Here is a 14,557-nt window from a genome sequence, read left to right as displayed (position 1 = left end):
TATGTAACTTTATTATTTCTCTTCCTCATTTATTTTTTACAAGTGTGCTTTAGCAAGACCAATCATAGCCTTGATTTTAGCAGGGATTTCGGGATGGTAAACTAAATTGACAAGACTTTCAACAAAAGTCCAACCATTGGCAGCGCTTGTGATAGGATAATCCAAAATAGGAGGAATAGGTGTCTTGACACCAGGGATACGATCAATCGTAATGGCTTTGGGAACACAGAGGCCACGAAGACCTTCTTGACCAGCGAAACGCCCATAACCAGAAATACCAACACCTCCAAAGGGAAGGCTTTGGCACAAATAGTTAACCGCAAAATCATTCACATTAGCCATACCCACTTTGAGACGCAAGCACATGCTTTCAGCCAAAGACTTGTCAGCAGAGAAAACGGAAGAACCAAGGCCATAAGGACATTCGTTAGCAATACGAACAGCATCATCAGGGCCTTGATGCTTCATGATAACCATGATAGGAGCAAAAGCTTCATTATTAGCAATGGCCATATCGGAAGTGACATCAACAAGAAGAGTAGGTTCAAAGTACTGACCATGTTTGTGTGAAGGATGGTGGTAGCGCTTACCACCGCGAAGAAGACGAGCACCACGTGAAACAGCCTCTTGAACAAGACCTTCAAGCTTTTCAAACTGATTGCCCATAGTCATTGCTCCACAGTCCACGCCTTCACCATCAACAAGAACAGAACCTTGTCGAAGTTTAGATATACGAGAGTCCATTTCATCCACAACCTTATCATAGATTTCCTCAGCAACAATGATACGTTCAATACCAATACAATTTTGACCGCAGTTTTGGAAAACACCACGCATCAAAACAGGAATAGCTTGAACCAAATCGGTATCCTTCAATAAGATAGCACAATCTTTACCACCCAATTCAAGCACGCAAGGAACAAGATGGTCGGCAGCATTTTTCTGAACCAATTTACCAACGCCAGGTGAGCCAATGAATGTGACATGTTTAACACCGCATTTCACAATTTCTTCTCCTACATCAGCAAATCCACTTACAAATTGTACAAGATCAGGATTATGGCCATGAGCAGATAGACATGTTTTGATAATAGATTCATAGTATTTAGAAGACCAAGCAACATATTCTGAGCACTTTACGATAATACCATTACCAGACATCAAAGCAGAGATCGCAGGTCCAATAGCATTGTGGAAAGGATAATTCCAACTGACCAGAGCAGCCACAACACCCATTGGTTCATATACGATCTTGGCGTTTTTATAGAGCATCATCAACCCAGGGCTTCTATAATCCTCTGCCAGCACAGATTCACCATTATCAATTGTCCAACGTAACTTGGCACAAGTGGTAATGACTTCGCCGAGGGATGCATCAATCACTAGATGAATAGTTTTAGTTTATTTTCTTGCTTTGCATACGAGTTATGCTTTACTTGTCTTTCCAGTGTCTCTACATCCAGCTTGGCAAATAGCTTCCTGATTTTCCAATATAAAGTTTAACAAAGAACGAAGAACTGCGCGACGTTCTTCAAAAGAGGTCTTAGCCCATTCTATTTGAGCAGCGGATGTACGTTCATAGAGAGTTTTGACTTGTTCAGCCGTAGGCGAAGGAATGGTATCCAAATGATAACCAGTAGCAGGATCATAACAAATAATATTTGAAGGTTCTTTTATGTCCTATAATATTGCTTTGAATACAAAGGATAGTTGATCTATATTTTTCGCACTTACGCGAATAGTTGGATTCTCAAGTATTTTGCCTTTCCATCTTGGATTAGCAGCTAACATAAAATTGAATAAATTAGACAGAATGAAAATGTATACCCATGTAATCATCTCACCTTCAGGTACAGTTACTTTAAACTTCTTTGGAGAAATTGTTGAAAACCAGTTGAGAGCGAAATAACCAAAAAAAGCACCCAAGTAAATCGAGGCCCATTGCTGCCAAGACAGTTCTAGGAACATCTTTTAAAATGTGGTTTTGACACAACAAGAAAGAGAAGAAAGCTGCAACTTGAGCCGAAAGAATAAAAAATTAGACTGACATTAAATTAAGCAAATACCCGCCTAAACAAAACCTTATTTGAAGTACTTGAGACATATTATGATCATTAAAATCGCCAAAGATTCTCTTATTACATCTTCAAATGGTTTTTATAATATCTATAACTACATATAATCGCTTCAAAAAGAAATAACAGCAACTGTAGTACATATGTTTACTACTGAGAAGAAAGTTTGTCCAACCATTGTTTTCATTGTGGAATCACTTTTTGGCATTGTGTAACTAATTCTCATGTTTTATATGGAATGTTTCTAAAAAGTTTAATAGGAGAGACCTTACTTACACTATAAAGGAAAAATTAAAATAGGTTTTATATGGCTTATGGGGAACGCTAGTTCCGCATAAGGATAGCCCAGGTAAACACTTATGGCTTTTTCATTAAATTTGGCAAGCCAATAATCAAATTGCTTGATTTGTCATTCCTCTTTCGATTATTTGGCATATGGTCCAGTCCAACAGATGCCGCCATCTTCTGAAAATATGAAAGCTTTCTATTCTTCTTTTCGAGCTTATGTATTCATGAAATACGGGTTGTTTTTAGAGAGGATAAACAATTAACATACATTTTCTGGTCAACATCGTCCTTTAAAACTAAAAAGATATGAAGTCTATCTAGCGTAAAAACCAACCTCAGACCGTTAAATTATCTTTTTTATAACTATAGATGTCAGAATTAAACTACTCTCATAATTATCTCTTAGTTTATTGATGGCTATTAGACTTTTATCATTGTTTACGACTATAGAAGTTGGTACAGCTGACTTTACAATTGTATAACAGCAGATCAGATAAACCTAAGTGAAGTCTTAATAATCATTATCTAAATGATTTGAGTTTTTATTTAGGTAATTATTTATTGCTTTAAGTACAATGACCGCTTTTTATAATAAAGAAATGACAAGTTACCATGCCACGATTTTTAATGCCTGCTTACACTGCCGATAATTTGTAAATAAATCTAATTTTCTTCACTATATGCCTTCATAACGGTCCTTATAACCATTATTGCTCCATTATTCTGAAAAATGCATGTGGCTAGATCAATTAAAATCCCAATAAGCTCTCATATTAGTAGAATTATGCTACTAACTATCTGAGGTTGAGTCCTTAATTAAATGGGATTTGTTTTGCTGAACATAGAGTAAGAAGTAAAGAAAGGTAGTTGACAAGATTGAGATAACAAAATTAATAAGTTGTAGGGAAAACAGCTATGTGATTTGACTATTATTTCAACTAGTAGTATATATTAAATGTATTTCTGAAATTAAATGAAAGTTCAATGGACGGTGTTTTTTTTTTTTTTTTTTTTTTACTTTTCATTTATTTGTATATATTTCAACATGTCTCTTTCAAAAGATCAAGGCTTACGCGAAGTTCAGGAATACTTAAGCAAAGAAACAGACGTTAATCAATATGATCCTAATCAAGATCAAGACGAAAGACGTCGTCTCAGGAAATCTTATAGAGAATTGACTGACAAAACATTAGGCAAACAATCCATACGCAGTTTCAACCTTAGTTTATAGTAATACTCTTGTTCTTTAGAAATGAGAAGAGAATTAACTGCTTCTAATGCCACCGATTCCATGTACAGCATTATAGAAAAGAGCAACGTATTATATCAAAGAGGTACTTTTTTTATATGACATCTAATGAAATAAAGCTAATGTTTTTATGCTTAAAACCCTCATTTCAGTCCTAAATCCACAGGAAGCAGTGTTAGATTCTCGATTGCTTGCTATTTCTGCAGATATGAATACACAGAAAGCACGAAACTTGAAAATCGGAACTGACACGCTTGTAAACCTTGATGAATTCGTCTCCAAAATCATTTCTTTCTCTAGGGAAGGCACTAATCATGAAGAAGATGAATTTTTAGATTGGGAACATATTGGGAAAAATGCTATTCACTTTGGTAAAAGGGCGATATCAATGGATTTCATGTAGTAAAGCTTTTTGTATATAAACTTTGTTACTTATTCTTAACCTACTTAGGTTAGGACCACTTGCTGTGGAGCAAAAGCAAATAAAAAAAGCTAGATCAACTCGCATCACCAAAAACAAGGAAGATTTAGTTATTCCTGCACAAGTAAGTTGGAAAAAGTCAGCTAGAAGATTACTTAGTAACACAAACATTAGCTTAAAGAAAGCGATCTTCAGGAACAAGAAAACGAAACCTCAAAGAATGTCAATGATATATACAAGATATTGAGCGAAATTGGGCCTATCAATTACTTTAAATTTGTTACAAACCCTGAATCCTTTTCTCAAACTGTGGAAAATATCTTTTATGTCTCATTTTTGGCAAGAAAAGCAGTGGTTGCTATCAATGTCGAATCAGGGCAACCTATTTTAAGTAAGTCGTTTAATTCTCTTTCTTTCTCTCTTACTCAAAACAAAAAAAAAAAGGCACGAGAGCTCCACCGAGCGTTGAAAATTTAGATGATGTTGTGAACAAAAAACAGATCGTAGTAGGAATAGATATGAAGGAATGGAGAGAGATCATAGAGACATACAAAATTACCTCATCTTATATTCCAACAAGAAGGAAAAAGCAAGATTTAGGTGCATCTAAAAATAAATGGTATTAAACCATGAGTGTGATTTATTTTTATTATGAAAATGTTTTTTCTACTTCTTCTCTCCAAACAGCTTTTGTGTCGAATTTACTTCCCAATTTTGAGCAAAGCAAAAATGCGCCAGAGAGTTTTTTGTGCAGCCCATAGGATTCATCTGGTGGGGGTGTCAAACGATGACGAAGCATGACAGGAATAGTCTCTCGGATACGTGCAGTAATTGTTTGTTGCTCAAAATCATAGGTATCCGGCGCTGTCTTTCTAAATGGTTCGCCCAATACCATTACACTGTCAATATGTGCATTGCGCATGATCTCAGTTTCATATCCTGTCACAAAGCCTAATGCTCGAGAGTAATGCCACACTCCTTCTCGATCATCATTAGCTGCAGATAACAAGATACGTCCGTATTTGTCCAAAAACTCATTCGGGAATTCCCTACATGCTCCAAAATCTAAGAGTTCCACTTGAGCTTGATTGTAAAAAAAGTTGGACCAATTTGGATCAGTTTGCATAAATCTAAATGAGAATACTTCTCGAAGACAAAGGCGAAGTAATCGTTCTCCTAACTTTAATTGCATTTGTCAGAACACATTTTCCTTCCTCTGAATTTTTGTACCTGATTGCGAAGCTCTTGAGATTCTTCTGTGGCTCTACTAAGAACTTTACCGTATAATCTTTCGCTCACCAGTACACGTTTTGTTGATAAATCCTTATAAACAGTTGGCACTTTGTACCTATCGTCACCTTCTAGTAATTTTTTAAATCTAATCCCATTATCAGCTTCTCGCTCATAATCACATTCCCATGACAGCTCCTCTTTTGTAACTTTGATTGTATTATCCAAATAAAGGCCTCTAGGAAGCAAGTTGCTAAACGTGACAAGTGCTTTCAAGTTACTCAGATCACTATCAATCGATTCTGCTACACCAGGGTATTGAATTTTTATGACTACTGGTTGATTATTAGATGATAGTGTAGCTGCGTGAACCTGCCCGATTGAGGCTGCCGCAATAGGGATAGGATCAAACTCTTTAAAATAAGTTTTCCAATCGCTACCCAATTCACTAGACATCATCTTTTCCATTTGTTTTTGTGGCATATAATTCGCACTGTCATGTACTCTCAGTAAGACCTGTTCTAACTGAGGCGGTAACCCACTCGATTTGCCGGCTGCTTGAATACCCTGAATACTCAACATCTGACCCATTTTAAGAGCAGCACCACGCATACGAGACAATTTCTCAACGAGTCGATTGACGTTACTTTCACTCAACAAAACAGAACCTAAATAGGACATGTGAGCCCCTCTTGTTTTTCTTAATTCCTTTTGCTTACCTGAGCTTTCTTGAGACAATCCAGTTGCCCTTTTAAAAGATTCATTGATGGCACCAATCCCCATTCCTGTTGCCAGTGTACCATAATTCCAAAGTCTACCAAATCTTGAAGTTGGAATGCGAGACTCTTTCAATTCTTTCCTTTTTTCGGATGTAAAGGTCTCATTTATATCTACTGCTATACCTCCTGATGGTTCTCTAACTGTATACTGAGATTTGGTTGGGTCTAAGTCAAATGATTCTTCTTTTACTACTTTTTCAGAAACATTTTGCATTGTTTCATTCAAGCTTGCATTGTTTTGTTCAGCAAAGCCTTTCACTGAAGTTTCTGTTACGTTCGATGGTTCTGGTATACTGTCCTTTTTAACATAATCGTTCAAGGGAACTTCGACTGGCTTTATTATTTCTGGTGTGCCGTCTATTTTAACTTCATCGATAACAGGAGTAGGGTTTAATAAACTCGATGTCTTGACATGTAAGCAAACGGACGATGTCTGACTAGCTAAGGCTGAAGCACCAATTTTTGAAGCAGCACTTGCCAAGACATAAAGATCGACTAGACTACGCGAAAGTGACATGTTGAAAACCGCAGTAAGGTAACTATCTGACAGGCCATTGCACTTTTTTTAAAACTCTGTGACGTTGAACCGCAGCATGGAGCCTAAAAAAAGAAATTTTTTTGCCAATTTATTCTTTTTTTTCTCTGTTCCTCTGCTTGCTTCTAAATCTTATGACAGAACGAGAGAATACAGGCGAACTCGGTTGGCCAGAGTTCATCAAAACAAGGGTCTTAACAACTATAACGAACCCCAGTGTCTCGGAAAGGTTGGACTTTTTGAACCACTCTTTGTTGATTCGTCTTAAGCGAAAAGGTTTTTTTTTTTGCAAGCTGGCAGGTTTTTTTTTCTTTTACTAACAACCAAGCTCTATAGATTTACCGGTCGAGGCACTTCCTTCTCTTCTACATTTGATTTTTCTCACTATATCTCGATACCAAGATCGAGAGTCGCGTAAAGTTATCATCGAAGTTATTAAAGAGTTGAACAACTGGAACGCAGAAGCATTTCAAAAGACATTTATCCCAGTTATTGTTCGAGAATCCGAGAGATCCGGAAAGCGTAAATCAACAGGGTAAATACAAATGAACAAAGAAACTGAGAGGATCAATGTTTTGTTAACTGCTTTTTTGATTTTTAGTGAATGCGTTTCATCTGCCTCTGAACGATTTGTCCTTTTGACCTGGATCAACATCCTTTTCACTTGTGTGTTGAAGCAAGTTACAATCGAAGGAGCAAAGACTAGTGTTTTGTTTAGCAATGTTTTAAACGCTCAGGCCATATTAATCGATTCTCTTGTCAATGACAGCAAAAAGTCGATCAGTAAAAGTGCAATTGCCGATGTTAGACGTACTGTTCGTCTTAATGCCGATGCTGTCCCAACTATCATTGATGTTGCCCTTGCAAATGCACAAACATGCACACCTTCTTTTAAAAACGCAGTTTTGATCGGAATTGTGATTGATAGCAGTCTCCGTTTAAAGACACGATCAGATGGAAAGCAAATGGTAGAGAACGCAGAAGATAAATTGACAGATTATTATTTAAAGAACGTCATTTCATCAAGAAGCGTAGCTCATTTTGCTGCATTGGACTCATTCAATGATTATATCAAATATATTGTGACCAAAGATAAATTCGAATCTCAATTCTTACCTGTAGTTGATAAAATGATGCTTAGATCTCCTGAAGTTGTTTTACAAGGTATGTATGCACACTCACAGATTCAGACACGTATATCTAACTTATGATGTTGAGCCTTGGCACGTATTACACCCGCATTGTCATTTGATCCATCATCTATTTTCGCATCAAAGTGGGTGGAACCCCTTTTGAACCATTTACGATCTACTTCAGCTACAACTGTAAAAGGAGCCAAGGCATTCTGGGAAGCATTATGTCTTGTTTGTCGTGAAGAAGAGGATATGGTTAAAGTAGCCGAATCTATCAGAAAAGCATTGACGAGTGGAAAGGTCAGTTCCTGGGAACATCGTAGCACTGCATACAACGTGCTTTCTTCTCTTTCTCAAGTTCGCAAACCTACTGTTAGTCAGAAAGCTTTGGAAGCTTACTTTGAAGTGCTTGGCAAAGAAACTCACGAGCAAGCAATGGCCGCTGCAATTGATGGTATTCGTAGCCATGGGACAATAGTACTTTACACCGACGAATATTGTAACGCCCATGTAGAATTTGTCAATAAAATTGTCAAATCATCAACAGAGGGATTGAATAGCGTCAAACCTTTGGCCCGAAAGAGCTGGGCTAATGCAGTTGGAGCCACGTTTTGGGATCATGAAAAACCCAGTGACACTATAAGCTCAAAAACAGTAGACTACCTTCAAGCCTTGTTTAAAACCTACAACAAGATTATTGATAAACCTTTGTTATGGAAAGATGGACCCCTTGATGCTTATGTGATGCTTGCTATGATCTCTGGCCGTATCCAGCATTGGCCTAGTATCCCCCAACCTGTGACCGATTTATTGAAATCACAGAAATACCCAGAACAGCTTTTGGTATCCGAGCCTAAACCTAGTTATCTCTTATGGGACCGTATCTATACCAAGGCCACAAGCGCCGAAGAAGGTCTCTGGTTGGTAAGAGCTTTAGCCAATGTCTTTTTAAATGAAACAAAAGAGTCCTTGGTACAAACCAAAGCAGGTTATTTGGCCGCTCAGGCTATTATCTGGCTTATAACAAGTCATCCTGAACATACTGTGCGTAGAGCAGCCCGCGATGAAACAGCTGTATTGGCAGCTGCTGATCCCGTCAAGCTTGGTCATTTCATGCGTAGCTCCCTTAAGCAATGGTTATTAGACTTAGAACAGCAAACCAAAGATTCAACAGCTGTCATTGCTTCAAGCGCAGAAAGTTATAACAAGGAAACGTCGATTTATCGCCTTGCTTCCCTTCTTAATGCAGCCACTTCCTTCAGCAAAGATTTGGATGAATCAGCAAAGTACGCTGAAGTAACTGAACTCATCATTTTGGCACATCACCAATACATTGCCTCTCCTACCAACAAATACAACTGGATTACACTTGTTCAAAGGGCTGGTGTTGATCCTGGCAAACTTGTCAAAGAGAAATCAGACTATCTCATTGATATGTTAAAGAATGCGCTTGCTGCTCGCAAAGATGTAAGTATTTTTTTTAAAAAAAAAAGCGCGTTTACAGTAATGCTCATTCTTTTTTTAGTCTGAATTGTTATATGAAGCTGCTCTCTCCGCTATATCTACTATTGTTTTCATCTCGCCAGACGTTATTCCTGAATTCATTGATATGGCTGAAGAGAATTTGAAACCTGAGTTGATGCAGGGTATTGGAGAATTAGAACGCAACATTTGGAAATGTTCTCCAGATGTCACTTATGTTGATGTCCTCAAGAAAGATAAGAAGAACGAAAGCCGCAACAACAATAGAAAGAATAAGAACGATGATGAATGGGAGGAAGAGCTTCGTGCCGAACTTGCAAAGAAGAAGGGTTTAACGCAAAAATTGACCAAGGAAGAGCAAACTGCAGTGAACACTCAATTAAAGAAGGAAGCTGAGATTCGTAAAAGCGTTCAACAAAGCTGTGAAAAGATTGCACTCGGTTTAAACGTTGTCCGTGCAATTATTACTGGTAACAGCGAAGGAGCTGAAGAGCATTTGACTGAAATTGAACGTATGATCCTTGATGCTGGCAACCACCGTGTAGGTCTTCTTGTTGGCGATATGCTGTTGAACACTTATCTTCAATTGGGTGATTGCGTGGTTGAAGATATTCAAAATATCCGCGATGCTATTGGTTTAGCTACTTTCCGTGCCAACAATATTCATCCCATTCCTGCTCGTTGGTTGGAAGAACCTCTTGATTCACTTGTAAATCGTGTGCTTTATCGATTACGTTTCATTAGTGAATCACGCCCATTACCTCCCGCTTCTTTTGGTTACTGTTTCCCTGTTTTCTTCAAGGTGATTGAACTAGGTGGTATTGGCTGCGAAAAGAATAGTGAGCAAGCCCTTGAACAAATTGTAATGGCTGCCGATGTCATTGGATTCCACTGTACACAATGTGACTCTCCTCTGATGCCACGCAAAGAGATGATTGTGGCCTTGTTGCACACCATCAAGGAATATCCTTCTTGCAGCAAATCTGCCAAGACTTCCCTTGTCACTTTGTCTGAAGCCATAGCTGATTCTGCCTCCACAGAAGAAATCAATGTGCTTCTTCAAGGTTTATTGTCCTCTGAAGTGCTTGTGCGCTCTGCTGCCCTTCAAGCTCTTGAAAACCTTGATCTTACTGATATTGACTATTCACCCGAACTCTGGGTCGCCTGCCACGATGAAAATGAGACTAATGCCGAGTTAGCCAAAATTCAATGGGAGCAAAATGCCATGGATGTGGATGATAATTATTTGGATCAACTACTTGCCTATATTGTATCCGACAATGATTATGTCCGTCAAGCTGCTAGTCGGGCTATGGCTGAAGCTGTAGAAATTTACCCTGAAACAGCAGCAGCCACACTTCAAGCTATCTATGAACGATACAAGGTCTTGGCTGCCCCTCTTGATCCCGAATATGATGAATACGGTATGATTATTCCTGAAACCATGGATCGTGTTGACCCTTGGAAAGCACGTGTGGGACTTGCCTTTGTCTTGAAGGTGACTGCGCCTTTTATGCAATCCAAAAACGCTCCTGGTCTTTGTCAATTCTTGATTAAAGATCAAGCTTTGGGTGATCGTCATGAACAAGTACGCAGTCGCATGCTTGAAGCTGGTATGGCTGTGATCAATGCCTACGGTAAAGAAAGTGTCGAAGAGTTTTTATCTACCTTTGAAGGTTACTTGAATTCAAAGACAGATAACAGTGATGTGCAAGACTATATTCGCCAGGCTGTTGTCATTCTTTATGGTGGCGCTTCTGGTTACTTGTCTTCTGGTGACGAAAAGGTCAAGTCGGCTGTTGAAAAGTTGATCGATACCTTGGATACACCTTCTGAAACAGTGCAAAGTGCAGTCGCTGATTGTCTACCACCTCTCATCAAGATGTGTAAGGAAGAGGTGCCCCGTTTGATCAAATCTCTTTTGAACAAATTATTCAAAGGCGAAAAGTATGCCGAACGTCGTGGTGCTGCCTATGGTCTTGCTGGTGTTGTAAAGGGTCGTGGTATTACCGCTCTCAAGGAATGCAACGTGATGAATTCTTTGAAAGATGCTGCTGAAAGTAAACGCTCTTATGAGTACAGACAAGGTGCCTTATTTGCGTTTGAAACCTTATCTGCTACCTTGGGTCGTCTGTTTGAACCTTACATCATTCAGATCATTCCTCTCTTACTTGCTTGTTCAAGTGACGCTAATGCGGATGTTCGTGAAGCTACTTCAGATGCTGCTCGTGTGATCATGGGTAAGATCAGTGGCCACTGTGTCAAACTTATCTTGCCCTCCATTTTGGAAGGCTTGGACGATCGTCAGTGGCGTACCAAGAAGGCCTCTGTTGAACTTTTGGGCTCCATGGCCTACTGTGCACCAAAGCAACTGTCTGTCTCACTTCCTAACATCATTCCTCGTATTTCTGAAGTCTTAGCTGATACTCATGCTCAAGTACGAGCTTCTGCTAACCGTTCACTTCAATTGTTTGGTGAAGTCATCAGCAATCCTGAAATTCAAGCGCTTGTGCCTATTTTGTTGAAGGCCCTGTCTGATCCCAACACCCAGACTGCACCTGCTCTTTCTTCACTCTTGCAAACTTCTTTTGTCCACTATATCGATCCACCTTCACTTGCACTCCTTATGCCTATCTTAGAACGTGGTCTTCGTGAACGTGCAACAGAAGTCAAGACTAAATCAGCTCAAATTGTGGGTAACATGGCTTCCTTGACTGATCAAAAGGATCTTGTTCCTTATCTTACCGTGATCTTGCCAGGCCTTAATCAAGTCTTGATTGACCCTGTCCCTGCTGCCCGAGCTACAGCTGCCAAAGCCTTGGGTGCTCTTGTTGAGAAACTTGGAGAAGAAAACTTCCCTGGTTTGATACTTGACTTACTTGACACTCTCAAGAGCGAAACAGGTGGTGTTGATAGACAAGGTGCTGCTCAAGGTTTGTCTGAAGTATTGGCAGGTTTGGGTCTTGAACGCATGGACGGTTTATTGCCTGAAATTATCTCTAATGCCGAATCACCCCGTTCCTATGTCCGTGAAGGTTTCATCTCACTCCTCATCTACTTACCTGCCACCTTTGGTCCTCGTTTCCAACCTTATCTTGGTCGTATCATTCCTCCTATTCTCTCTGGTCTTGCTGATGAATCAGAATATGTTCGTGATGCTTCACTTCGTGCTGGTCGTATGATTGTTACCAACTATGCCACAAAGGCTGTCGATTTGTTATTGCCCGAATTGGAGAAGGGCTTGTTTGACGTCAAGTGGCGTATCAGACAAAGTTCAGTTCAATTGGTGGGTGAATTACTCTTCCGTATCACTGGTATTCACACCAAGAACAATGATATGGCTCTTGGTAATGTGACTGAACTTACAGATGAAGATGTCGATGCCAATCATGACGAGGGCTATGGTGCAGCTGAAAACAAAAAGAAACAATTGGTCGAAGTACTTGGCAAGGAAAGAAGAGACCGTATCTTGGCTGCATTGTATATTGTCAGACAAGACTCTTCTGGTATGGTCCGACAAGCTTCACTCATGGTCTGGAAATCACTTGTGGCTAACACGCCCCGTACATTGAAGGATATCTTGATTGTGATGTTGCATATGATTATCAACAATTTGTCTAGCGATAACTATGAACAACGAGCTGTAGCCGGTCGTACTTTGAGCGAACTTGTCCAGAAATTGGGCGAAAGTATTATTCCTGAAATCCTTCCTGTATTGGAAGAAGGTATGTCTTCTGATGACGAAGCCACTCGTTTGGGCGTTACTGTAGCCTATAGTGAAGTGATGACTTCAGCCGATAAGATACAAGTGAATGACTTTGCTGATCAGATCGTACCTGTTATTCGTAACGCCCTGTGTGATCCTTCTGATGAGGTTAGAGAAGCTGCTGCTCAAGGTATTTATAAAACGAAAGAAGAATATACATTTTTTTTAACTTTTTTAACGTAGCATTTGACACACTCAACCAATGTATTGGAGCCAAGGCTATTGACAGTATTCTTCCTTCGTTGCTCAACAAGCTTCAATCTTCTGATGAGTCATCTGGTTATGCTTTATCTGCACTTAAGGAGATTATGTCTGTGCGTTCTAATGCTGTTTTCCCTGTACTCATTCCTACCTTAATCACTGTTCCTATTACAGCCTTCAATGCACGCGCACTTGCATCCCTTGTTACTGTAGCTGGATCTGCATTAAACAAACGATTGGCAGCGATTCTTGAATCTCTTGTTGAATCACGTATGATAACCGAAGATGAAGAGACAATGGAAGCACTCAAGGCAACCACGGAAGCCTTCTTACTCTCTATTGATGATGAAGATGGCTTACATACCTTGACTGTTGCCTTAATGGAATACTGCAGAGACGATAATCCTAGCAAGCGTGCGACAGCATGTGACATTACAACTGAATTTTTCAAGGAGACTGAACTCGACTGTTCTGATTATATTCCAGATTGGATTCACTTACTTTTGCTTCTTCTTGATGATCCCGCTGATAAGGTGATTGAATCTTCATGGCACGCCTTGACAGCTGTCACCAAATCGATCCCTAAGGAAGAATACGAAGAGTTGGTGATTCCCACTCGACGCGCAGTGAGTAGCATTGGTGTTCCTGGCTGTGACCTTCGTGGATTCTGTTTACCCAAGGGTATTGGATGTGTTTTACCCATCTTTTTGCAGGGTTTAATGTATGGATCTACTGAAGTGAGAGAACAATCTGCATTTGCTATTGGTGACTTGGTTGATCGTACATCTGCTGCTGCCCTTAAACCATTTGTCACACAAATCACAGGTCCTCTTATTCGTATCTTGGGTGATCGTTACCCTGCCGAGGTGAAGGCAGCCATTTTACAAACACTCACGTAAGACATACACACCAATATGTATAAGACAATTAAAAACTGACATGTTTTGAATAGTTTAATGATGAATAAGGTACCAATGCATCTTAAGCTCTTCTTACCACAACTCCAACGTACATTTGTTAAATCTTATTCGGATTCAACCAATGATGAAGTACGTCAATTGGCAGCTTCGGCTTTGAAGGTACTTTGTACTCTACAGCCTAAAGTAGACCCGACAGTTGCAGAAATCCTTGAAAAGGAATCCCTTTAAATATCAAATTTTTTATATATAAAAAGTAAAATAGAATTATTTTTGTACCAATGATGAATTTGGCAGTGATAGATAAAAAGTACATTGGTTACACATAAAAAAGAGATCCGACGATTCCGACTAATAATACTCTTGCTGTGTGAGTTATTGAACAGAGAAAATGGATGTGTATAAGTGAGAGAGAGAGAGGTGATAGGATAATGAAATGTGTATAGAGAAAGAGAGCAGTGATTAAAGTGAAGAGAAAGAA

General features: G+C 39.3%; 3 protein-coding genes across 3 annotated transcripts; 1 reads left to right on the top strand and 2 right to left on the bottom strand.

Annotated features, from left to right (window-relative positions):
• Window positions 1-36: 36 nt before the first annotated feature.
• Window positions 37-1,968, bottom strand: RO3G_09456 (uncharacterized protein; the record flags this gene model as incomplete). The annotated part of the gene is made up of 4 exons (XM_067664041.1): window positions 37-1,382; window positions 1,437-1,680; window positions 1,735-1,784; window positions 1,845-1,968. The coding sequence occupies 4 exons, from the start codon at window positions 1,966-1,968 to the stop codon at window positions 37-39; spliced, it is 1,764 nt and encodes a 587-aa protein (XP_067520142.1).
• A 2,437-nt stretch (window positions 1,969-4,405) lies between these two features.
• Window positions 4,406-6,559, bottom strand: RO3G_09455 (uncharacterized protein; the record flags this gene model as incomplete). The annotated part of the gene is made up of 5 exons (XM_067664040.1): window positions 4,406-4,415; window positions 4,593-4,639; window positions 4,704-5,213; window positions 5,264-5,931; window positions 5,983-6,559. 5 exons carry the CDS (start codon window positions 6,557-6,559, stop codon window positions 4,406-4,408), a joined length of 1,812 nt encoding a protein of 603 aa, XP_067520141.1.
• A 563-nt stretch (window positions 6,560-7,122) lies between these two features.
• Window positions 7,123-14,307, top strand: RO3G_09454 (uncharacterized protein; the record flags this gene model as incomplete). The annotated part of the gene is made up of 6 exons (XM_067664039.1): window positions 7,123-7,741; window positions 7,895-9,177; window positions 9,236-11,078; window positions 11,133-13,088; window positions 13,142-14,054; window positions 14,112-14,307. 6 exons carry the CDS (start codon window positions 7,123-7,125, stop codon window positions 14,305-14,307), a joined length of 6,810 nt encoding a protein of 2,269 aa, XP_067520140.1.
• Between the last annotated feature and the right edge of the window lie 250 nt (window positions 14,308-14,557).

Source organism: Rhizopus delemar, genomic scaffold (assembly GCF_000149305.1).
Source record: "Rhizopus delemar RA 99-880 supercont3.7 genomic scaffold, whole genome shotgun sequence".
NCBI classification, from domain to species: domain Eukaryota; kingdom Fungi; phylum Mucoromycota; class Mucoromycetes; order Mucorales; family Rhizopodaceae; genus Rhizopus; species Rhizopus delemar.
Note: the sequence above shows the minus strand (reverse complement) of the source record. Positions and strands in the feature narration are given on the sequence as shown.